General features: G+C 43.2%; 1 protein-coding gene across 3 annotated transcripts in view; it reads right to left on the minus strand.

Moving 5' to 3' along the window:
* SLC1A2 (solute carrier family 1 member 2) overlaps positions 1-25,083 on the minus strand; it is a 165,427-nt gene extending 140,344 nt beyond the window's left edge. Inside the window, exon 1 of one of the 3 annotated variants that reach the window (XM_074401308.1) lies at positions 23,960-24,060. In XM_074401308.1, the coding sequence (XP_074257409.1) occupies positions 23,960-23,964 (5 nt within the window). In that variant the 5' untranslated portion in view covers positions 23,965-24,060. Of the gene's footprint in view, positions 1-22,971; positions 23,602-23,959; positions 24,061-25,060 lie in introns of those variants that run through there. The other 2 variants (XM_003919988.4, XM_074401307.1) reach the window with 2 other exon arrangements.
* Between the last annotated feature and the right edge of the window lie 1,329 nt (positions 25,084-26,412).

Here is a 26,412-nt window from a genome sequence, read left to right on the forward strand (position 1 = left end):
ATATGAAAAAATGCTCATCATCACTGGTCATCAGAGAAATGCAAATCAAAACCACATTGAGATACCATCTCACACCAATTAGAATGGCGATCATTAAAAAATCGGGAAACAACAGATGCTGGAGAGGATGTAGAGAAATAGGAACACTTTTACACTGTTGGTGGGAATGTAAATTAATTTAACCATTGTGGAAGACAGTGTGGCGATTCCTCAAGGACCTAAAAATAGAAATCCCATTTGACCCAGCAATCCCATTACTGGGTATATATCCAAAGGATTATAAATCATTCTACTACAAGGACACGTGCACACGAATGTTCATTGCAGCACTGTTTACAATAGCAAAGACCTGGAACCAACCCAAATGCCCAACGATGATAGATTGGATAGGGAAAATGTGGTACATATACACCATGGAATATTACGCAGCCATCAAAAACGATGAGTTCACGTCCTTTGTAGGGACATGGATGAACCTGGAAACCATCATTCTCAGCAAACTGACACAAGAGCAGAAAATCAAACACCGTATATTCTCACTCATAGGTGGGTGTTGAACAATGAGAACACATGGACACAGGATGGGGAGCACTACACACTGGGGTCCGTTGGGGGGAAATGGGGGAGGGGCGGGGGTGGGGAGGTGGGAAGAGATAGCATGGGGAGAAATGACAGATACAGGTGAGGGGACGGAAGGCAGCAAACCACACTGCCAAGTGTGTACCTATGCAACAATCTTGCATGTTCATCACATGTACCCCAAAACCTAAAATGCAATTAAAAAAAAAAAGAAAATTAATGCTAAATGCATATATTTAAAAAATAAAAAATAAAAAATAAAATAAATAAATAAATAAATAAATAAAACCTGGGTCTCTCACCATGCTTTGACTGTGGGCCTCAGGATAACAAGGGTGCTGGAACATTCTGAGTCCCTCCACAGTGATGACAAGTAGAGAACCATATTCTCTCTTATGTGACATACAAGCCTACTTGGCTTTCATTTCCAACTTTCACATTTGCTGGCCCCTCTCACTTTTGAAGGGGATAGAAAAAATAAGATCTGACATGGAATTGACCTAGACACCCATTGATGGTGAAGTAGATACAGAAAATGTGGTACATATACACGGCAGAATACTATGCAGCCATAAAAAGGAATGAAATTACGTCCTTTGCAACAACACATCCTTTGCAGGAACACAGCTGGAGGCCATTATCCTAAGCAACTTTATGCAGGAACTGAAAACCAAACACCACATGTTGTCACTCATAAGAAGGAGCTAAACACTGAGGACATATGGACACAAAGAAACGAACAACAGACACTGGGTCCTGCTTGAGGGCGGAGGTTGGGAGGAGGGTGAATATCGCAAAACTATGTGTCAGGTACTTTGCTTATTAACTGCATGATACAATAATCTGTATGCCAAACCCCTGTGTCACACAATTTATCCATGTAACAAACCTGGACATGTACCCCCGAACCTAAAATAAAAGTTAGAAAGAAAAAATGTATATATGGCCTGAGTTTGATCAAGGAAACACAGCCCAAACTTGAAGCACTACTAGGAAATGGTCCATTCATAGGATACTAAGCCTACAGCAACACCACACTGGGTTAAGTAAAGGTTGCTCAAATAGGTTATTGGGGTCCACAGTTTATCCAGGAATAGCAAGTCATACCACTGCCTGACTGCATCAGACAGGCAATGTGAATGACCTAATCTTAAGAGCATCTAAAGGCAAAATCTTACCCTAAGCAGCCATAAGCTTAGCTTCCATTCCATTGACTCAGCTCTGGTGCTGTGAAATACATGAGAACAAGCAGAGGGTGTTTCAGCAGCTTCCTGAATGGAAAGGAAGGACAATACATAAATCCTGCGTTCCTTGCCTATGGCTGGGTCATTACTGGATTCTAGGAGACACTTCATTTGAGGTAGTTTATTTGCATCAGCCTGCAAGTAACTCACAAAATAAAAATGTTCAGCTTGCAATCTGTTCCTACCAGCCTGGAGAAGGCAGGCCTATCCACAGATGCCTTTTACATGGCCTTTCTATTCTTCTTTCCTGTTCCTCTTGCCCCCTCCTCACTGTCCTCCCAATGTAGTCCCCCTTTATCCCTAAGGAAGTCAAGAGTTGGTCTTTACCAACACTTAGCCTCCTGCAAATGCCTCCTAAGGCTCATGGGAAACTAAAGCAAGTATTTTTAAATACTCTAATTATAAACATCTTGAGCTTGACTTACCCAGATAATTCAGCCATTTTGTATGATGTTCCCTGTTTGATTTCTCGAAAAGATTTCCTCAGTTCTCCATTGCACTTTGTTATGTAGATGAAGAACCACCATAGAATGTAGAACGTAGGTACAAAATCAAGAGACCACAGCAGGAGGTAGGGCTAGGAGAAGGAGGAGCCAATGCTGGGTCTTGAGACAAGATAATTATGAACAAGAGAATCAAACCTTGTAATGATGATGCCTGCAGACAGAGGATGCCTTTTCCCTTTGTAGGCAATGTATTCGATCATCTGTTCCTACTCAAAATAGAGGGGATATTCAGTCTTTCCATTTGCGGGGCCAAAAAGAAGAAACTAGCACTGAATAAAGTCAGGGGCCATCATTTCAGAGAAAGTACTCAGTAAAAGACAGCAAAGTTCTTAGAAATACAATCTCAGCTCTGCACAACTACAGATAAATAAATGAGAGAATGTGCTACAATTTATATTTTAGGAATGACAATTTCAGCACAGGCTGATGTGGGATGTTGGAGAAGATTAGGGAAATATAAAGAGCCCACTTAGGGAAAACAAAAAGTTCACCAAACACAGAAGATTTTGTTTAGTCTAAACCTGGCTCAAGATTTTGCCATGTGATGAGGAATTCCAAGTCAACCCCAGAGCCATTTGATACCACAATTCCAAGTAAGAGACACAGCGGTGAGGGGAACTCAAAAAGACAACTGCATTGGAGAATCTCCTGCCCCTTCAGACACTGGCTAATTGGCAGCATGTGTCAAAATAATGAGTATGTGCACCATTTGGCCCAGTGATTTCCCTTCTAGCAATCTACCCTAAGAAATATTGAGGCAGGTCAATATAAGGTGACTGTGCAGTATGTTTATAATAGTGAAAAATTAGAAATAAGCCAAATATCCAACAATAGGAGATTGCTTGTAAAAGTCATGGTATATCCAAAGAATGAAAACTATATACAGCCATTAAACAAGTTTATAGATTCACTTATTAACATCTGTTCACAACACATTGCTAAATAAAAATTGTAGGTTGCAAAAATCTGTAGGTTATGCTCCCATTATAAAAATGTATTGACATGTGTATATGCATCTGCAATAAAATATACCAATGTTAAAGGCATTTATTGATGGTTAGTGAGATAAATACTGTGGTTTTTTTGAAGATCATGCTTCTGTCTAATTAGTATAGATTTCATCTAGGATGAATAAATATGTTATGGACAAACTCTCCACCCTTACACAATGGTCCCTTAATATGGCTTGCTCCAACCACACATATTATAGGTATATCCATGAAAAATGGAGCCCATAAAAATTTATAGAGATAACTTTTTTTTTAAGTCTAACTACTTGATTCCCAAAAAATAATCAAATAGAAGTCTTTTAGTGCTTGCTGGTAACTCTGTAAAATATTTGAAAAGATTTATTCTGAGCCAAATATGAGTGACTATGGCCTGTGACACAACCCCAGGAGATCCTGAGAATATGTGCCCAAGGGGGTTGGGCTATGGCTTGGTTTGTTTATACATTTTATACATTTTAGGGAGACATAAAACATCAATCAATACATGTAAGATGCACATTGGATTGGTTCCAAAAGACAGGACAATTGGAAGCAAGGAGATGTGATAGGTGGATTCAAGGATTTTCTGATTGGTGATTGGTTAAAAGAGTTTGTTTAAAAACCTGGAATCAACAGAAGGGAGTGTCTGGGTTGGTAACTGGTTGAAAGAGTTTATTTAAAGCCGGGTGCGGTGGCTCAAGCCTGTAATCCCAGCACTTTGGGAGGCCGAGGCGGGTGGATCACGAGGTCAAGAGATCGAGACCATCCTGGTCAACATGGTGAAACCCCGTCTCTACTAAAAATACAAAACATTAGCTGGGCATGGTGGCACGTGCCTGTAATCCCAGCTACTCAGGAGGCTGAGGCAGGAGAATTGCTAGAACCCGGGAGGCGGAGGTTGTGGTGAGCCGAGATCGCGCCATTGCACTCCAGCCTGGGTAACAAGAGCAAAACTCCGTCTCAAAAAAAAAAAATAAATAAATAAAATAAATAAATAAATAAATAAATAAATAAAGACCTGAAGTCAATAGAAGAGGGTAGTATCTGGGTTAAGATAAGGGGACTTCGGGAACCAAGATTCTTATTTTGCAGATTAAGTCTACAGGTGGCTTCAGAGAGAATAGACTATAAGTGTTTCTTATCAGACTTTAAAATGTGCCAGACTCTTAGTTAATTCTCTCTTAGAGCAGGGAAAAAAAGACCTGGAAAGAGAACAGGATTCTCTACAAAATGTATTTTCCCCACAAGAGACAGCCTTCGCAGGGCATTTCAAAATGTTAAAAGATATATTTGTGGGTAAAATACTTTGATTTCTTTCAGGATCTGTTATCTATAATGTAGATATCTTATTTCTACAAAGAGTCTCTTCTGTCAGTCTTAAGGTCTCTGTGTTAATGTTAATGCTGCTCAGCTGTGCCTGAATTCCAAATGAAGGAGGGTGTAATGAGGTGTGTCCAACCACCAATCCCCGTCAGGGCGTGAATTAGTGTTTCGGGTTAGCTTTAGAATGCTTTTGGTTGGGAGAAGGGGTCCATTCAGTGGCTTGGGGAGCTTAGAATTTTATTTTTGGTTTGCAAGTCCTAGCTGCATGCTATTTTTTAAATGTTTTATTTGGGAGATGAGCATTTTTTTCTACACCACGTACATTCCTTTTATCCACATACCTACTCACCTGCGAATTGCAACATTCTGTCACATATTTCTCAAAAGTCATCTTGACCTTCGAGATGCTTTAAGGGGTTGGAAATCTTAAAGCACCACTTACTGATATTGGTTGGGGTAGACCCTCAGTGTTAAAGGAAGCAACAGTCATCCAGTCCACCCCCTCCTTCCAGGGCTCGGGGCCCTCCATGATGCCCCTGCCTGGTGGCTGCCTGACCTAGGCTCGAAACCTCATTTAATCCCTGTCCCCCACCCAACATCAACTGAAACAATCAGTTATATTTTTAGAAAGTTTGTGAATGGACGAATGAATGAATGAATGAGTGGAAAGTCAGGTACTCCTTGCTTGGGGTGACTTTGATGTTATAGGGTTGTGATATAATAAAAAATAAGCATTTGGTCTTTGTTCCAAGTTCCTGGCACATGGCTAAAACATCTGGGTGACTTTTGTGTGTGAATGAGATGACCAGTGGCTGATAGCTTCAGGATGGGGGCTGCTCACCAGAAAGACTGAGGGTGAGAACTTCCAGTGCCACCCACAGGTCGCATTAATCACCAATGGCCAATGATTTAATCAATCATACCTACATAATGATCCCTCCATAAAAACCCCTAAACAATGCAGTCTGAGAAACTTCAGGTCGGTGAGCACATCCAGGTACCGGGAGGGTGACCCACCCAGAGAGGCACAGAAGCTCTGAGCCCTCCCCCAATACCTTGCCTATGGCACCTCTTTCACTTAGCTGTTTCTGAATTGTATCCTTTATAATAAACTGGTAAATATCAGTAATATGTTTCCCTGTATTCTGTAAGCTGTTCTAGGGAATTATTGAACTTGAGGAGGGTGTTGTGTAAACCCCTGAATTTACAGCCTGTCATTCAGGAGTACCAGTGACAATCTGGGACTTGTGACTGACACCTGAAATGAAGGCAGCCTGTGGGACTGAGCCCTCGACCTATGGGATAGCCACAGTCCAGATGGATAACATCAGAATTGAGTTGACTTGTAGGACATTCGCCTGGTGTCGGGAAAGACACCATGCATTTGAAGTCAGAAGCGTTGTCAGTAAAAACAGTTACCAATTAAAAGCACCTAAGAGAAAAATCTTCAAACAGCCCTTCTTTAGTGCAAACACAGCAGTCACTTGATCAAAGAAGCCCAGGGCCTACTTTCTAATCTTATCACCTGTGGCTCTATGGGAAAGAATTAGCAAACATACTTGTGGGTATGCACCAAGTGTTAGCAGCCTAATTTGCAAACTCAAGAGACTGAGGGATAACCCCTTCTAAGTTCAACAGACTAAAAGTAACACAGTAATACTATTCCAAGAAGAACAATGACAGTCACCATTACAGTGTCTTCTATGTCCCAGGCACAATGCCAAGCGCTTCACATACATCCTGCCTTCATCCTTTCCAAAACCCTACCAGATGGGTGATACTGTCCTTATTTAACAGATAAAGAAACTGAGTAAATTCCCCGAGGTCACACAGCTAATGAGCAGTGGAACAGGAATATTCGCCTAGGTCTTTCTGCGTATAAAACACATCCTCTTAACTGCTGTGCAACACTGGCTCAGAAGCTGTTTTATGAAAGTACTGACTTATGAGAATATTCTAGTGCATTGCCAGAAGGCAGATTGTCTCAAGGTCATCTGTCATCTTTACCATGTTCACTATCACCAGTAAGAGGATTTCATACAAGCCTGCACACGTGTGGCTTCCCTGTGGGACTGGCTACACAGTGTGCGGGTCTGCACATAATTTGTGCAAAATGAAATCTTGAAATCCCCTTGTTCAAATTAAAAATTTCAAAATAATAACAGCAGAGCCTTAAACCATGGCCTGTCTAAGTCACATATCCATAAAGCAGGGCCTGCTTCCCAGGGTTCCCATATTTTTGCCCAAATAATCTAAGATTGTCTTGATGGAGAAAACAGAAATTCTTGAAGCGCAGAACTCATCCATTGAGCTCTTTGGTTGCATGCATTTATTTATTCAACAAATATCCTGTGATCTTATGACATGAGAACTCATGGGTTAATTTAAAATGCCCCCTAACTAGACACTAGAGCCATAGCTGGACAGAATCCTGATTTTTCTCCTCCCTAAAAATAAGGGAACATCTTTGTCTTGCTGGCTTGGCTCAGCAGCTTAGCTCAAAGGCAAAGGGGGAAAGTCCTCTTTTTTTTTTTTTCTTTTTTGAGATGGACTGTCACCCTGTGACCCAGGCTGGAATGCAGTGGTGCAATTGCAGCTCACTGCAACCTCTGCCTCCCAGGTCCAAGTGATTTTCATGCCTTAGCCTCCCAAGTAGCTAGGACTAGAGTTGTACGCCACCGTGCCAGGCTAATTTCTGTATTTTTAGTAGAGACAAGGTTTCATTGTTGGCCAGGCTGGTCTCAAACACCTGACCTTGTGATCCGCCAGCCTCAGCCTCCCAAAGTGCTGGGATTACAGACGTGAGCCACCGTGCCCAGCCAGGAAAGTCCTCTTTAAGCAAACATATGGATGCATGGACCAGTCCCTGCTCCATCACAGCCACCTCAGCTGCACAGAATCCTGATATTCCTGTTTTCCACCTCCCAGAAAACAAGGAAACATCTTCCTTTTGCTGGCTTGCCTCAGGAACTTAGCTCAAAGGCAAAGAGGGAAAGTCCCCTCTAAACAAACATATGGACACAGACACAAGGATCAGTTCCTGCTTCTCCACGGGCACCTCTTAAGGCAGTGTGCCCTTTAACAAAAACACATCATTTTCACTCCTATTTTAATTTTGTTGCTTGCTTCCCTTTGGGTTGGAAGCTAGACTTTGGGGGTGGCTGGTAAGTCATTTTGAAAAGACGAATACCTGTTTTCATGCCTCCATTCTTGTATTGTCGATTTTGGGGCCTTTCCAACCCTTTCCAAATGTTTTGTCAATCCCTTGAGTGTCCAGACTTCCTGCTTTAAAGGCCTCCCTTCCAACCCAGGATTGCCCCATTTACCTTAAAACATTTTTCAATAACCCAGACAAAACGAGGCTGAACATACCCAAGCTCCGGAACCGGCAAGTCTCGTTCCAACCCCAGCTGATGACTCCCAGGGGAATCCAAGGGGCCAAAGATAAGAATGAGGACAAGGACCCAGGATTTGGGGGTGAATGGCAACTGCTGTCAACTCGTTTTCAACCTCGGCCAGGTGTCCCAGGGGCAGCCTTGGCCTCCAGAGAGCTGGTCCCCCGTTGTTACTCCAGGTCACTTGGAATATGAACAAAGCGGTTGGGCTTCCCTTCTTGGAAATCAAGACAGCAGCTGGTGCAGGGCCTGGGAAAGAAGTAATTTGCCCTCTAGCTCTGGCTTCAAAGCAGCAGGAAAATTACCATGGTTCAGAACTGTGGCTCAACAGTGCCCCCTGCTGGGCAAATTGTTCTGGGCTGTCTGACCACTGGACAATCAAATGTGAATTTTGTGTTGAGATCTGGAGTTTACTTGCCTTGAACCCCAGTGAGAGTCTTCAGAGGGAGAGAGAAAGCAAATAAACTAAAAATAAAATCTTTATATGCTTGGTTCTCTCAACTAACAATGGCTTCCCTATCAGAGCAGACCAAAAAACCCAGCATCTCAGCTTTGACTCTACTTTCACTTCAGAAACAGCAGTTTGCATGCCCTAGCTCTGAATCTAGGTGGATTCTAGCATTTTTCATCAAGATGATGAGGACAGCTTCAGCTGAAGACCTTCCCATAAGGCTCAGGAAGGGGATTTTATAAACTGGTCTTTCATCCAATCACAGGACTCACACTGTGAAGACTCACAGCGTCAAGAAGGAAGATGCCAGCCATGGTTTTTTTTTTCTCTTATCCCACCAGGATGCAATAAATATCCCCCAACATGTCCAGTCACCAGAAAACTCCAGAAAAGAACTCCATTTCAGGAAATATAAGAATATCTAACATTTTTATTTAGGATGCTGGAAAACACACACATCAACTACAAGGTATTATTTCTAGATCCATAGAAAACCAGAGTAAGGAAACTCTATTGAGAATGATTCAATATACTAAGTGTCTCTTTAATAGTTAAAAGGTCGGCAGGACATGGTGGCTCAGGCCTGTAATCCCAGCACTTTGGGAGGCTGAGGCGGGCAAATCACAAGGTCAAGAAATTGAGACAATCCTGCCCAATATGGTGAAACACCATCTCTACTAAAAATACAAAAAAATTGGCTGGGCATGGTGATGCATGCCTATAGTCCCAGCTACTTGGGAGGCTGAGGCAGGAGAATTACTTGAACTCAGAAAGAGGAGGTTACAGTGAGTCGAGATGATGCCACTGCACTCCAGCCTGGTGACAGAGGGAGACTCTGTTAAAAACAAAAAAAAAAACAAAAAAAAAAAAAAAAAAAAAAAAAAGAAAGAAAAGAAAAGAAAAAAAAAGAAAAAAAGAAAAAAAAGCTAAAAAATGAACTTAACAATGTTGTCTGCTTCTGGTAACTTTTCTTTTTCTAAATCAGTTTTCAAGCCCTGGATGTTTTTTACTAATGTAATTGAAAAATCAGCTTTGACTTAAGAAATCCCTTCTTTATATCTGAATATCAAATTACCCTCACTTCTCCTTGTTTTCCTTCACAAAGAACAAGGAAAGGAAATAGACATGATTCTAAGAGGAGGCAGAAATCCTGGTAAAGACAGAGGATAAGCTCAAAGATTCCTCTGCTGAGGAAACTTCATTGTATTTTAAAAGAACTGCAGATATAGGAGTTTGTAATTTTCCCAGACAGCAGCATGGGGACATGATTGACTGTGACAAAAACATTATTGGCTTCACAAGGTGAGCTGCTGCCCAGCTGATTATTCTTGTAACCTCCTTAAACCCTATTAACCCTTAGCAAAGAGTAATTATTGACTGGTAGGCAGGAATGGGGAAGGTCAATTGACCAGCAGACTCTTACCAAGATGACCATGTCCCAACAAGCAAAAGGACATGTTTCCTCAACCTTGGATCTGCTGCCTCCTATACTTGTTCCCTTCTGTCGTCTCTATGCACTTGCATATCTCTTTTGCAAAACAGGCAATTCAATTACACTAAGATTCATCGTGATAATGGTAATAAGGTGAGGCACAAAGAAATTAATGTAGCCCTGATCCTCAGAGAGATATCAGGATAATGAACAGACAGACAAGAAAACACTTTGCACAGTGTGCTATGATGAATTGCTATAAAAGAGGTCTGAATAAAGTGTAATAAGGACAGTCCCTGGAAGAGGCACAGCTCAGACATCACCTCTTCTGAGAAGCCTTCCCTCCTTCTCCAGGCTGACAAGGATGAGAACTCAGCCAACGAACGCTTACTGAGTGCACTGCATTTAGGATCTAGGAGGACGTGATGATGAATTAGTTCTCAAAGTACTCACTTTTCACTGAAGGGGTAGATACAAACAGACAGATAGATAAAATATGTAAAAGTTGTAATTGAAGCAGAGAAGGAAGCAAACGGGGGAATGACGTAGGACTAGGAAAGGGAGACCTGTTTTAGGTGAAGTGGGAAGAGGAGGCCTCTCTGGAGATGGCATTCAAACGGAGGTGACAGTCATCTGCGGAATGGTGGTAGGTGGAGGGTTGAAAGTGGTTCTGGAAAAGGGAATGCAAACTTGGGCAAGATGGTGGGATATCTGAAGAAGTGAGGTAGAACTGAGTAAGCTTGTAAGTTGAGGCTGAAGGATAGAATTTACTGAGATGGGGAAATTTGAGAGTGGGTACAGATGAGTTTGTAGGGAAAAAAATCAAGAGTTCCACCGTGCTGTGGTAATTTCCAGATATCTATGCATTGCATAAATGGAGACAACAATTAGCTTGCAGGACATAGGAATCCAGAAACATAATTTGGGAGTTATCAGGATGCATATGCTATGCAAATACCCAGGAAGTGATTCAAAGGGAATGCAGAGCCCAAGAGGAGACTGGGATTAAAACTGAGTCCAAGAAAATTTTCACAGACTATGCAAGAGCACAGATGAAGGGTTAAGGGAAGAAAGACAAGAATTACAACTAGGGAGACTTAGAAAGGATTAAAAAGGTAAATCTTAAAGAAAAAAAGAAAACAGCAAGCACTACTAAAATATAGCTAACTCTAGCTTGCTGAGTAATGAGGCTACAGAAGTAAGGACAAGCTGGCTGCCCCATCTGTCACTCTATGGATGATCAGGGTTGACCGTGTGGACTTGACCATCTAGGCAGGCAACCATTTCCTCCCTGTCCCTTCTGAGTTGTGCTCCCCTATGCTGTGGAATCAGTCTCACAGAGCCACCCTGCACTTCCTGCAGGAATCCCCAAGTGAGCAATGAATTAGCCTTGGGTTCCAACTCTTTCCTTCATCAGTATCTTCCACAGAGAATTCAAGACCTCACCTTCATTAATCAAGCCTCTCCCTTAGTGGATGAACAGGCTTATAGCATACCCAGCCTAAAACTAAAACAACCCAAAATGTAATCCTGCTCTCACCGTATCTGCTTTCCTAGTACCATCTACCTCTTGAATACCATTTATGGAAAAAAATAACTTGCATTCATTTTCTCTCCACCCATTCTTAGCCCACACCAACATGGCAGCAGCTGCCATCACTTTGCTCACCCAGTTCTGGCAAAGGCCAGTGATGGATTTCAAATCGACTAATCCAATGACCACTTTTCAGTCCTTCCATGATTGGACCTCTCCATAGTGTGTGGCACTGTTGGCCACTTCAAGTCACCTCTTCCTCACTCCTGACTCTTCTCCTTACTTCTCAGCACCCTGCACCCTGTGAATCACCTCCCTCTGCCCATCCTTGGATACTAGAGCTTCCCAGAATTCTTCCCTCAGGCAAATTCTTTTCACTAGCTTCATACACTCCATGGGTGATCTTCCTTACATCTGTAATAAAAATAAAGGCCCCAGCCTCTCATGACTTTGTGTGGGTGAGCCCCCTTATGTATATAATGCTCCTTAAAGGCCCCAGTCTCTTATGACTCCAACTTCCCAGTAAGCATCTCTACTAATATCCCACCCATCACAAATGCTGAGCCAGTATGCTGAACCAAATTCACTGTCTTCTTCAAATTTAAATTATTTCCTGAATTCCTTTTCACACTTACCTTGCCCCCATTTGCTTAATCTAGAAGCCTGAGAGATGGCTTTAAGCCCTTCTCCTGCTCACCCCTGTTGCACTTAGTCACCAAGTCCTTCTAAATATCCTTAGAGCCTGGTAACCTATGTTCATTTGTATTCTTAATTCAGGTGAAAATCTCCCACCTAAATTATTGCTGCCATCTTCTAACTGGTCTCAGTGCCTCATCCCCTTGATACGGTTTGGCTGTGTCCCTACCCAAATCTCAACTTGAATTATATCTCCCAGAATTCCCATGTGTTATGGGAGGAACCCAGGGGTAGGTAATTGAATAACGGGGGCCGATCTTTTCCACGCGATTCTCATGATAGTAAATAAGTTTCACAAGATTTGATGGGTTTATCAGGGATTTCCAGTTTTGCTTCTTCCTCGTTTTTCTCTTGCTGCTGCCATGTAAAAAGTGCCATTTGCCTCCCGCCATGATTCTGAGGTCTCCCCAGCCATGTGGAACTGTAAGTCCAATTAAAGCTCTTTTTGTTCCCAGTTTCAGGTATGTCGGGTATATTTAATGATTTTGTTCTTATTGTTAATAAAGTCATGTTTTTGTGTTATGGGAAAGGAGCCACTAGTGCAGGGAACAAACAGGTTAAAAGGTTTTGTTAAAAATAATTTCTTTGGCAGTGAATAGTGAATCTCTCATACCCTTTAATTTGACTGTTACATTCTATGTGCAAAATGTATTTCCTAAATGTAGATTGAATGTAAGCAGTGACATCTTTACCCATAAACTGAAAATATGTATAATATCTATCTGCCATGGTAAATAACAGAATTGTAACTATCAAAAACAGGCAAGAAAAGAAAAGAAAGACAATTTCCAATGAGATTTGGTTGGCTCGCTCTACAATTGAGTCACTGGGATTAATGTGCTGTGCTGATAAAAACACAAACATGGTGATACTCAATGTCTTAGTCTCAGAAAGCAGAGTCAACTGGTGCAAGAAAAGAAGGAAAAACACTCACAGAGATATAATCTACAAGGCTTTGGGTTGTGTGTACAAAAGTGTTCTTTCACCTCTGAACATATCTTAATATTTACCAGTGGAATAGAGAAATGTCAACATATACGTACCTTTGGCTTGAAGTTGACAGAATACCTGACTTCTTGAATCAACAGAACAATGCAGTGAATATTCCAGAAACGATTTCTCTAATTCATTGTTCACTTGTCCCCAAGTAAGGACTCCATGGGAAATAACACTGGTAGGAGTGTGAAAATGGCTGCTGTCAACACTGAAAATATCACTAATAGCTACACTCTTGTTCCCAATATATTTATCTATTGTCTGTTCTGACCCTTTCCATTATACTCGCCACTCTAGATAGAAATTAGATTAATGTAACTAATTTCTCTCTCTAAGGCGGAACTTTCAGATAACCATCTTTCCATTGGACACAGCACCCTTGGAAGGACTGGAATGAAGAAAAGGGTTTCTGTCATCTGTACTTGGTGACTATGTGAGACATAGCTAAAACTGAGGAAGATGGCTGGGCATAGAGGCTCATGCCTATTATCCCAGCACTTTGGGAGGCCAAGGCAGGAGGATCACCTAGCAGAAGTTCAAGACCAGCCTGGCCAACATGGTAAAATACAGTCTCTATTAAAAATACAGAAATTAGCCAGGTGTTGTGGTACACACCTGTAAACCCAGCTACTCTGGAAGCTGAGGCAGGACAATCACTGCAACCTGAGAGGTGGAGGCTGCAGTGAGCTGAGATTGTGCCACTGCACTCCAGCCTGAGTGATGGAGCAAGACTCTGTCAAAAAAAAAAAAAAAAAAAAAAAAAAAAAAAAAAAAACTGAGGAAGATGATGACCTTGCATTCCCCCCAGAATCCACTTTCCCTGTCTTAAAGGGCAAACCAAATAAATAAATAAATAAATAAATAACTATTTCTGGAGAACAGGATCGGGGTGAGAGATAGTCTTTTACTTTTTTACTTTATGCCATTTGTAATATTTGAGGTTTTTATTTTTTAAGATATGGCTCTAAGATACAGCTTTATTTACTTATTTATTTCTAACAAATACAATTATATGTATTTATGGTATATAACATGATGTTTGATATACATATATACCATGTAATAAAATAAATCAAGCTAATTAATGTATCCATTGCTTTACATACGTATCATTTTTTGGTGGTGAGACCACTTAAAATCTATTATTTTCCCAATTTTCAAGTACACAATCCATTGTTGTTACCTATTAGTCACCATGCTGAACTCCTCCTGACTACCTGAAATTAGTCACTCCTCCTGACTACCTGAAATTTTGTATTGTTTGACCAGCAAGGTATAGCCTTTTATTACAGATGATAGCTTTGTGGAGGCCTGGATATTCTGATCAAAAGCAACCATACTCATTATTTTATTATCTTTCAAACATTTGAATTTGGAAACAATGGTGGATACTGTGATATGCTACCCAGATCCGTATCCCCCCACATTCAGGACTGAATGATGCATTCACCCAGCTGCTGGGCATGTTGGATAAATAACAGCTCTTAAGTATATTTCCCTCCCATGCCTTGCCCTGTACCCAGGGCCGTGTCCCCCGCTCCAGCACAGCTCTGTTGAATGGCTGGTTAATGCAGGGGTAGAAAGATAAAACCTCTTTCCTCAAATCTGGATCATTCTGAAGAGCCATCCCTGTTCCAGAGTGCCTTATGGTAGGGAAGCTTTGGTGTGACTGTTTCAACCTCTCCCTCTGCCCACCCTGGCTTCCTTCACTCCTTCATGAGGATTTATGCTGAGAGCTCCTCCCAGTAAACTCCAGGCACATAAGTCTCCATCTCAGAATCTGCTTCCTGGGACCAACCAACACCACCTCAACCCCAATGTATCTGGGAAAAGCATCTAAAGTTCAGTGCTGTCAGACTAATAGATAATGAGTTCTACATTTGAAACGTTAGCAATTAAATTATGATCTAAAATCAATGATCTTTCCAATGCTAAGATTCTATGATGATTTTACAAATGTCTGCTGATCGATGGCACTGAGTTCCGGAAAAATGCTGAGGAAATAGATTCAGTCTATAATTCCATTACTCTCTAACCTATTCTTAGAAATTAGCCCAACATTTATTATTTACACTTTTTCTAGACCATGTTGCATGTAAATAAAAAAAATGATAGCTGAACCAATTCCCCAGGTGCCATCAGCCACTTTAGAATGTCTGAGATGTATGCTGTTGGTTGATATCCATCCATTTCACTCTTGAACAGGTTTGTCTAATTGGGTTTTGTTCACATTGATTTCCATCCACTTTCCTAACAAATCCATCAGATTCCAACTATTCTTTCCTAATTAATTGTTTTAGAGACAGGGTCTTGCTATGTTGCCCAGGTTGGAGTGCAGTGGTTATTCACAGGCATTGTCATGGCTCCCTGCAGCCCCCAACTCCCAGGCTCAAGAGATCCTCTTGCCTCAGCCTCCTGGGTAGCTAGGACTGCAGGTGCACACCACCATGCCCAGCCCAACTGTCCTTTTAAGTAAAGATCGAGATTAAACACAATCTGTTGCAGTTAGTTTTCCCCGATATCTAAGAGAAAAGAATGATTTTCTTCTTTTCTCTGTGTGTGTGTGTGTGTGTGTGTGTGTTTTTAACCTTATTTCCTTTCATGTACTACTCCTTCTTCCATTTGAAATTCTCTGGTTTGACGTCTAAAAATAGATCTGACAATCATTTTCAATTACTTAAACCTATTCTTACTTTTTTATGGTGTCATTTTCTTTTGAATGTTGCATCTCCACTCAAAGAATAACTTCGTTCTATAATAATTGCTGTCCTTCTTAAGGTATTCACTCTTAAATTCTTTAAGATTCTTTAAGAATTTAAGATTGTTACATTATTTTTTCTTCAGAGACACTTGGCTGTCTTGCTTTCTTTGAATGAAATTATTGAAGACACCCACTGGAGAAAAAAAACAACAACAAGAATAAAAAGTAAAGGAAGGATTCATGAAATTTTAAGAAAATGTGGATGAATTACAAAATATGGGTAATATGAAGCACAGTACAATTAGATGACCAAAAACCAAGTAGGTGCATAAAATCAAAACTTCTCTAAGTTTCAGATTTTTCATCTGTATAATGAACATAATATTCCCTAGGAGTTTGTCAAGGATGTAATAAAGTCATGTATATATGGCCACATAAGCTTGGCTGATCCTATTTATGTTTGTTTATGATGATATTAAACATTGTAGATATATGGCAATTGCCTCACTTTTACCAAATTCTATACTTGGTGGAGAAAGTTTTTATAATTAAAAGAAAACGAAATGCCATGGGACTTGGGATTCCTTAAGGATTGAAGGGCTTCCAAAGGGAGTCAGACCACCAGTGTGGACAAAGTGCTGACATTTACTGCCATCCGTTGGGTGATGAGCAAACCGTCCCACTCTTTAAAACATTCAGAAATAAGGCTTCTGGAAGATTTCTTCCTCAATTCAAAAGGCATCCTTAGCTTATCACTGTTTGCATCTGCTGTGAAATAAACATCAGTCCCACTCCTAGAGGGGCAAGACCAGTAGCTGTTTCAGGAAATAGCATAAGTCACAACCCTAAACAGCCACACCTGAAGACTGCAAAAGAAAAAATAAATTTTAGGGACTGCTATACGCTCAGCCACATGTGCCACTACAAAGCACATACCCAAGGCTCAATATCCCAAAGGATGGGACCCATGTGTTCATGCCCTGGGCTCTTTCAAAGCACTACCTCTAGACCAGACAATGTTATTGGCTTTCTGACAACCAAACCAATAATTACAAGAGATCTCTCCATTAAGTACAACTCAGAGCAAAGTTAAAGGAAAAAAACAAGAAGTGCTTAGTGTTGGTGGTGGAGGGGGCAGGGGGAAATGAAGCTTGAATGATCTTTCCTTACATAGAAGTGAGATTTTGAATAATTCTTCAAATCCCAAACCACCAGGCAATGATATATACCAAGAGGGTGGAATCGATGCTTTTAATCTCTCAGTAGCTTCCTTGGAGAGGTAAAGGGCCAGGCAGAAACAGGAGAAAAGTGGTCCCAGAACAGACTGTGCCCAATCTGAAAGGTATATGCCCTATCTCAAGAGACAGCCATTTCTCAGCCCCAGTTAACCCCTGCCCTGCTGGACTAAGAGGTGTGGCCTAGTAACTGTGGATATGGATCCCAGAGTCAGAATGCCTGGGTTGAAGGCCTAGCTTTGCCACTCACTGGCTGCAAAATCTTGGGCAATTCATTTCTTCTTTCCATGCCTCAGTTTCTATTCCTGTAAAATGAAGCTAAGAGCACCCCTGTGGCATCATATTGTTGTGGGGATTAAATAAATTAATACACATTAAACTGTTTGAAGCCATACTGGGGTATAATCACTCAATAAATGGTACCAAGATAAAAGGGAAGGTTCTTTGTCAACAGATCTCCCAATTTCTAAGAGAAGGCAGAATCAGGATTTTTTTTTTTAAGGTAAAACATTTTTAAGTATAGGTGGAACAATTAAAACGTATTCAAAATCCTCTGTAAGCCTAAAAGAATATACCCATGGGCCACAGACAGTCCGCAGGCACCCAGCACCTCACGTCCAGTGCTGGGAAGAAGGCAAAGCTGGAGGCACACAGGTCTCAGACTCACTTCCAACTTCAACACCAGCTCTGTGATGCTGACAGCACAGTAGCTGGGAACTCGGGATGGCAGAACCACACGACAGAAAGTCCTGTGCCAGATTACAAACAGCAAGTGACAGATGGCCCCCCTGACCAAACGTAAGAGAAGAAAGTACTCTCAGTGCTTTAAATGAAGCCTCTAATATAGAGGGGGCATGCGGGCAGCGTCTCCCTTCTTGACCCCAAACACTTCATTCAAGGTCTTTAACATCGCCGGCATCTATCCTAGAGACCAGGATTGACACAGATCAAGTCCAGCCGCCAAATCGAGTTCACTCCCTTCATCCATTTTCAAAGGACAGTCCTTGCTCAATGAGTCCACACTCTAAAGCAACTGACGAGATTGCCAAATACACCAGACGGCAGTTCAGCAAACAACAGTCATATCTGCTTGTCTAAGTGAGACATTAAATAAATGAATGAAAAATAAATATCAACATCACTGAGAAACAACAATTTTTTTTTAAAAAGAAAAACTAAAGCACTAAGAAAATGAGGCCTGCTCTTTAAAATTTTAAAGACTTTCCTTTCTTTCATTCTCCTTTAATACTGTGGGCCCATTGTCTTTTCTGACATCATTTAAGACCAACTAGACAGATTTATAAAGAGATGCTAGTCCTTTTTTATTCTACCGACAAATATGCGCCCATCTGCTTCCAATCAATGATGGAGCACGTGGAGATAGAGCAATGAGATATTTTTAAACATTCCTTTAATTAATTCATTGCAAGGAGTTGGCCCTTAGAGAGTTGCGGGGTGAGGGGCGGGCAGAGGGAAGAGAGAGCAAGCTCACGATTCTGATAAATAAAGAGATTTGCCATAATCTGGATTCTAAAACCCTTTCTATGAAGCATCCTGCCTGCCCCCCAACAAGCTGTTAAGGGCATGAAATCAAAAGCTGCAAGCAAGGCAATGTCTGGTGTTTGTCAGATGTTTTTTTCAGACTGCAAGGACAAGTTTTTCAAATGCAAACAAAGCTAACATTTTATTTTGAGAATGATGCCTCTGCTTACTACTGCTAGAAGATTTAGTACTATCAATGTTTTATCAGATTAAAATAATTGTAGCAAGCGATTGAAATGAATACTAGATTCAGCTCATTCCAAGAGGCAAACCAGTCCAATGGTGGAAAAATTTAGTATGAGAAACTACTTGGTTTGCCTTTAAAACAGGGGAAACCAGAAATCAGGGTATTGTGTGACACAGCCACGGAGGAGGGCAGGGAGGGGAGGATTTACATTGAAATCATTCTGTGTTGCGCTTCAAATTATGAAAAAGCTTTGCAATTCTGGAACTGTAGGATTTATGGCACACTGACCCAGAAATCTCACACTTAGCTGTTAAATATATTGCTCGTTTTTTGCAGCTGAAGCATCATCGCTGAAGGACTTCTCCTTGTCTGACACATCCCTTAAAGCCAAAGCCAAAGGAGACACACAGCACCTAATTGTGTTGCATGGAAGAGGAAAAGAAGTGGCCATTGATACTGATGAACAGACCTGTCTTTTGGCTTTTAATAACATGTTTCATCTGGATTTAGAAATTATTTCCTGAGAATTAAGCTTTCAATTACTCACAAGAGACTGTCTTAGTAAACATGAAATGGTTTTCTCATAGCTCTACTAATATCTATCTTACCCAAGGAGGCTGATTTCTATATTATTGAAAATGAGAAAATGAGAAAGGAAAATTTCAGCCAAGCCTGAGGCATGCAACCTGCAAACCCCTCTAGACCACAGGCCTCATATCCTCCACTCAGTTTCCAATAAGTTCGCTTTGTGGGCTCTTCCTCCAGCTGACCTCAAATTCATTCCCAAGGGGAGAAGGAAGGAGGCAATGGTTATGGTTTGCTTTTATTTGCTTGAAACAATAAATTCAGGGGGTCTCCCTTGCCAGGGTTTTCCCAGTGTCAGCAGTTCTCTGTTTCCCTTGCTCTTTAAGTCAAACTGAAGCATAGGCCCTCATGGTTGGCTTTTGCCCTGACCCCTTGGCTCCTGGGAGCTGATCCAAGGACGGATTGCCTTGGGTCTCTGACATACAGAGTGACCTAGCCACCCCAACCTCCAAGACAATATCTCTAAAATGCCTGCCTCTTCAGCATCTGGGCACTTCACTGTGACCCAGTCAGTAATGGACACTTCTAGCCTGTCTGCCACCAACTACTTATAATCTTTTTCCAGTTTGGGTCAGGGCCCTAAAATCCATCTCTGTAATTCTAGCCATGGCAGGGGACTCAGAAAAAAAGAATGCTCAACTATCAAATTAGACCTTGCTTTGCAGGAAAATACCTTTCAGGGCCTGGGAACTACTGAAGAGTTCACTATTGATTATTACAGAAACCAGATGCTAATAATCTCAATTCCAAATAATTAAAGCTCTCAAATAACCAGAATGTGTTTTCCTATCCTCTGCACAAGCAAAGACCAAGTTCACAGATTACAAAGAGAATACCCTAAAAGGCAATTTGCAGGATAGGTACGCCAAAAGTTAGAAAAAGCCGGTAATCTCCGTCAGCCATGCCCAGCACACATCATTTTCAGATGATAACCCCAAAGCATTGTCAAGTCCTGAAATCTTTCTGGAAAGATGGTGTCATAGTCTCTCTATATAATTTTATCCTTAAAGTCTATTCTTATTGGACTGCCTACTTCACAGAGTTATTGGAAGAATCAAATGTGATGAGGTACACAAATGAGCTTTGAAAGTGGAGTGTTAAATAAACATAAGATGTCACTATTGATTCTAATAATTCTTTAGAAATTGGTAATTAACATGTTCTGCTGCTGCTAATGACATCACCAAATAAATGTGAACCATAACGGTGAGTCTCCCGTATTATCCTATCTCCCAAACATTCTGGATCAAACAGAGTTGAATTGAAAACACGTAAATTGAAAGCATATAACTATATTGCTATTTTTGCTTCCAAGTAAAGTATGTTTCAAGGAAACAATTTCAATACTGTTAAAGGGCAAAAGCTAACAAAGGAGACAGCCTGAAGAGTCTTAGTAAATTTTCCTTTACACGGCACATTAACCAAAGATGTTAGAAAGGGCAAGAGATCTCACGAATCCACATGAACAATTTACTAATACAAATTCTTGACTGGACGGAGCTAGACTTCTAAAAGGCAGATCCCAGACTGTTTCTGTTTCTGTATCCCCCCGACTCAGAGTTCCTCACATGTGAGTTCCACCCAACAAGTGCTCAGTAAATGCTCCTGGAAGAAAAGAAGAGAAGAAGAAAGGAAAGACCAGGGCTTCTGAGAATGTCACCTGCTCATCAATTACTGCTGTTAAACAACAATGGATCATAGATCTTCCTATATTTGTTTCCCAGCTATTCACCTTTTTTCAATTCTTTCATCTCTTAAATACAAGTTCCTTTGAGGAATCTTTTCTTAACCATACACAGTACAAAAGATGGGATTAATTGGATGGGAATCTTTCTAAAATGCTGAAAATCACTTTGGCTCTATATTTAAGGTCGAATCATTTGGCAGCTTTCATTTAGAACAAAAGTGAACTAAACATACTCAGTTTGGGGTTGTCTTAACATCTCCTACTCTATCTGCCCATCAAAATAGGGAGTGAGTTGGATGCAGGATTTGAAAGACTAACATCATCCATCTTTTCCACAGATGTTTTCCACTCTTGCCTTTACAAGCAAGGATAAGTCTAGAAGGTCCCTGAAGGCAACCAGAAATGCTTTCATATCTTTTCTAATATAGAAGCCTTTTAAATTAAACATGGGAAGGTACTGATCTTGATCCATATGGGCTCATCGTATCTATTTCTAGAGACCTGTTTTAGCACAAGGTACCACCTTCCTTGTACACAGGTGTCTTCCTGAAACATCTTTTTGGAGAAATAATACTCAAAAAGTCCACACTGCAAAACGGTGAGGGCAAAGACAGAGAAGAAATTTTATGGAGTGACAAGATGCCAGATGTTTGGAAGGACTCTGGGGGACAGAAAAGGAATAAGCTCCTTCTCCTGGACACACAGAGACAGTTTTAGAAGTATTTTCCTTCTATTGGAGGTTGCGGTCTAGAGATCTGGCTTTGGATACCAGCTCTTCACGCCTGCTTAGAGATCCATTCCCCTTGAAACAAGCCTGCAGAGTTGGTAAAATTTCTTAGGAGAAACTGGAAAATGCCACCACTGCCACTGGAGCCCAGAGAAGCCCCTGATATTTGCTTTTCACATAACATGGATCCTGTGATCTCTTGCAAGTGACCAACTGCAATTTTGAGAATTAGCCAAAGAGTTGAGCTACCCAGTCTTTTCATGGCCACTCAGGTTCTACAAAACCCAAGAAGTTTTCTGGGAGATACTGGTCCAAGGACTGTGTTCATGGACCTTTCCTTTGATGTGTGCGTATTCAAAGAATCCTTTTGCCCCCTGCAGCCCCCTCTGTCTCTTGCTCAAGACAGTAATCCTTAGTTGTCACCGCGAGGGAGCTTTCCCCATGCCAACGTCAGTCTCCAGAGGCAGGACAGGACTCCAGGCCCTCGGGCTGAATAGGGAAGCCAGTGCTATTCCTGCCCGCTGGAGTCTGGCGACTCCTGCCCTTGTCCAAAACCACGTTTTCCCGCCTCCTCCTGGGAAGCACCCAAATCTCTTCCACCCTTCCTTAGAGCTAGCCAGGGAGATTCCGCCTTCCAGGGACAAGGAGCGCGATCGGAGCGGACCCAGCATCTCCAGGACGACCCTGTAAACCCGGACTTCAACGCCGCGCGCGCTGATCTTCGCCCCGCCCCAGGGCCCGGTCCTGGCTCATTCATTCCCGGCCGGCCCCACCAGTCAGTTGGCGTCGGGTCTGGGGCGCCGCGCTGGAGGCGCTGCTACCCCGGTATCCGCTCACACTGGGCCCAATCCCTTATTGTTTTGAAATCTCAAAAGTAACCTCAAGAGGATTTCTTCCTCACATTCTCACGCCCCCGGCGCACCTTACCCTTTTAACCGTAATAAAACCACCCTCTGCCTCTCGCATTTTCAAAGGATTAAGCAGCAGTCTCCAAGAAAGAAAATCAATCCCCTCCTCACCGTCGCACCCCCACCGAAGCCACTGCTCAGCCACCACCTCCGTGGCTAGCCGCCGACGCCTCTCTGTCCCCATCCCGGATAGGAGCGCCACCACCCCGCGCGCGGCCCCGCTTTCCCGCGGGTGCAGAGAAAAACCCCCTCACCCTTCCGTGGATGCCATGGTCTGGGGAACGCCCCCTCCTCTTCAGCACTATCCGGCAGCTGCAGGAGATGTAGAGAGCCGGCGCCGGGGTGAGCGCGAAATTGCGGCCAGGAACGGTATTTAAGGGGCGCCTCTGCCCGCCCTTCCACCCGCCGCCGGGGTAAGCCCTTTAGCGCCTCAACCGGCGCAGGAGGCTCCCGCGGGCGCTAATCCGCGTCCCGGCTCTCCACGGCGCGCGACCCGCGCTCCCCTCCGCCCGCGGGAATGGCGCTTAGCAGGGAGCTCTGGAGGCTCCGAGGGCTGCTTCCCCGAAAGAGCGAAGCGCCCAGGGCTGCAGGAGGGCGCACACCGGCGAGGCGCCCCTGAGCCGCTGCCACCTGTGCTTTGCTGCGGGGCTCGCGGGCGCAGCGAGTGGCGGGAGCAGAGAGTGGTGGCAGAGGCCGGTGAGCGTGCGTGCGCGTGTGCGGGTGTGTGTGCGCGCCGGGGGAGGCGGTGGAGGCTGCTGCGCCCTGGCTCGGCGCCGGCCGGGGAGGGATTGCGAGGTTTAGCCCCGCCGGAGCTGGGGATTTGCAGGCGATCCCTCTCTATTTTCGTCGAGAGCTGACATCACCCGCGCCGCCGCCTCGGGCAACTCCTTTAACCGCCGCCCCCCGCCCCCATCTCCAGACGCGGTCCCTCCTCTGCCATCCCTCCCCCCAGCCTCTCGCCATAAATTAGCCAAATAAGAAAAGAGGCCCCGCCGCTCGTCCGGGAAGGCTTGGGCAGCCGGTGGCAGGAGCCCAGGATCTAAGGAGTCGCTATTGTTTCCCCTGAAGCCCGCGTGGCCCCGGGTCACCCCGTGCGGGGTGAAGCGCAGGCGACGGCGCAGAGACCCGGGATGCCCCTCCGTCTCCGCCTCCCTGGAGCAGTCCCTGGCGCTCCCTCCTCACTCCCCGGATCACCTGCTTCAACTCCCACTCACCCCCAAGCTCACAGGCAGGCACACCCACCCCATCCTCCCACGACTGGGGGTCCCAGGCCCCGCGGAATGGAGCAGCTGAAACACGCTGGTGGTGCAGCCTAAACGCGGCCCAGCTGCGCGCCCTCCCCCGCCGAAGCCCGAATAAATCTCCAGCCTTCAATTATTCAGCGAGATTAATATTAATGCAGCTCCCTGGGGGCGGCGGGAGGGGTGCAGAGGGGGACCGGTTTTTTTTGTTTTGTTTTGTTTTGTTTGTTTGTTTTTTAGGCCGAGAGAGGTCGGCCTCGCGGGGGTGCGGGCTGAGAAGCCGCAGAGTTGGCGGAGGTGAGTGGCGGGGAACGCTTCTCCACCCACTAGGCGCTGCTTGCCGCTTGCTTCCGAGTCTCGGGGGCGGCTCGCGGAGACAGATGGGCTTGTGCTAGGGAGAGTTCGAGCCTCCTGGACGGTTTTGCATAAAAATGACGAGACCCTTGCAGCTTTATTTCTGGAGCACAGCAGGAACCTAGGGCCCCACTACCTGCCGACCCTGTGACCGCAGAGCAGGCAAAGCCTCACTTTCCTCATCTAGACAATGGGACCCAAAAGAGCTCACTTAGAGGGCCGCAGTGAGAATTAAACAGACTCTCTTTTTTTTTTCCCTCGGGGTAAGCGCTCTTCGGATTTGCGCTGTGCTGGACCTTGTTAGACGATGGAATGCGGCAGGCCACGTGCAAACTCTCAGAGCAGGTCCCCGGGGATGGTGCCAGAGGAGCGGGGGTCCCAGGAGGACCGATTGATAGTTAAAATGCCAGGTGATGATCGCCTAAGGCTTGAGTTCTTCACCACCTTCTAGCAGCGTAACCTGGGGCAAATTCCTCCATATCTTTCTTCATCCCATCTGTAAAATGGGACTAAAAGTCTCCCACTTCTCTGTGCTAAGAGAACTGAATGAAATAGAGAAGATAGGTAAAGCTACTAACCTGGTGTTTGGCACCCAGAAAACCCTCCAGAAATGTTCAGTGCATTCTAAGGGTCCTTAGAAGATAGTTCATTGGGCAAAATATCCAAGTATGAATAGACAGAGGAGAAAAAAAACAAGCAAAAGAGGGAAAAACACATAATAGAATTTAAAAAATAAATCTCTGCTCACCTCCTTCCTTTGCACTCCTTTCCAAAATCTGAATCCAAACATCTTCCTCCATCCATGCCTTTCTCCATCTCTCCCCTTCCCTCTTCTCTTTCAATCCTGTCTGCACCACTACACAGGATTCTAGTGGTTCCTGATTCTTTTGGAACCATTCTAACTTTGCATTTTCTTTATTTAAACAAAACAAAAAATCTCATAAGCATCTCTTCATCTTAGGGCATTTGACTTTGGGTACTCTTCTCTTCCAAAAAAAAAAGTATCGTTTAACCTGGTAAATGTGTTTTAAAAAATAATTTGTAGATGAAAGGCGACCTTCTTTCACTTTGGTATAATGCTTGACAGTCTCTCCCCTTAAGCCCTGTCAAGAGTGTGTGACTTTAAATCTGAAGTTGTCACATATACAAACTTTACAGTCTCGTATTCTAACTTTACAGTTTAGGGATTTTATTTCCCTTTTTGCTGAGGTGGCAACTGGAAAAGAGGACTCTCTCCCAGATCTAGATATTAATAATCCTAGTGGCACCACTCTGCTGTTAGCAGCCCCTTTAACATGAGCATGAATGAACTACTCCATCACAATCCCTTCATCTCTGTACACAGGCTCCAGGAGCTGCACGGCACCATTCATTCACACTCACTGCCAAGAGCAAGGCACCTGGTGGAGCTTAAACACAAGGTAGAAGGAAACAGAAAAAGGGAGAGTTGTTTTCACTTCTTTAAACATCCAATTTAAATACTCTTCATTGTGTTTTCAATGCTCAGGACATGAGAGAATCCAGCTGAGTCATCCAGCATGGCCAAATTAGATGGGAGTCATTCCTGTTTGCCATTTTCTCTGTAAGCCCTGACATCCCATTCTATGCTTGAGAAATATTTGCGCTCAGCTGCCCTGGAAGACTAGGTCTGTTAAGTCACATGGACTATGCCACAGATAATTCTGGCTAACAAACATTAGCTAGAAGAAACTGGTTCTCTTTCTTCATGCCAGAGGGTTTTTGCCAATATTCACACCAATTATTTTTTAACAAACTGGAGCAGTTATTTTCAACACTGGCTTTCCATTAAAACGTTCTAAGAGAGCCTTTTAGAAAATAACAATACTCAAACCACCTTTCAGAGACTTCTGGTCCATCCATCTTGTGGGGTTAGAGGACTGACTTGGGTATTTTTTAAAGACTTCCCCAGGTGGTTGAGTCCACTGTACAGGCAGAGTTGGAAAGCACTGGACTAGAAGTAGTTCAACAACATAGAGAAGAGTCTAGAAATAGGGCCCCAAGAAGTAGTTGCAGCATGGTACATTTAGCCTTTGGAAAGAAATTGCTAGGGTAGATATGATGCAGAGCTGATCCTCTTGC

Source organism: Saimiri boliviensis, chromosome 6 (assembly GCF_048565385.1).
Source record: "Saimiri boliviensis isolate mSaiBol1 chromosome 6, mSaiBol1.pri, whole genome shotgun sequence".
Classification (NCBI taxonomy): Eukaryota; Metazoa; Chordata; class Mammalia; order Primates; family Cebidae; genus Saimiri; species Saimiri boliviensis.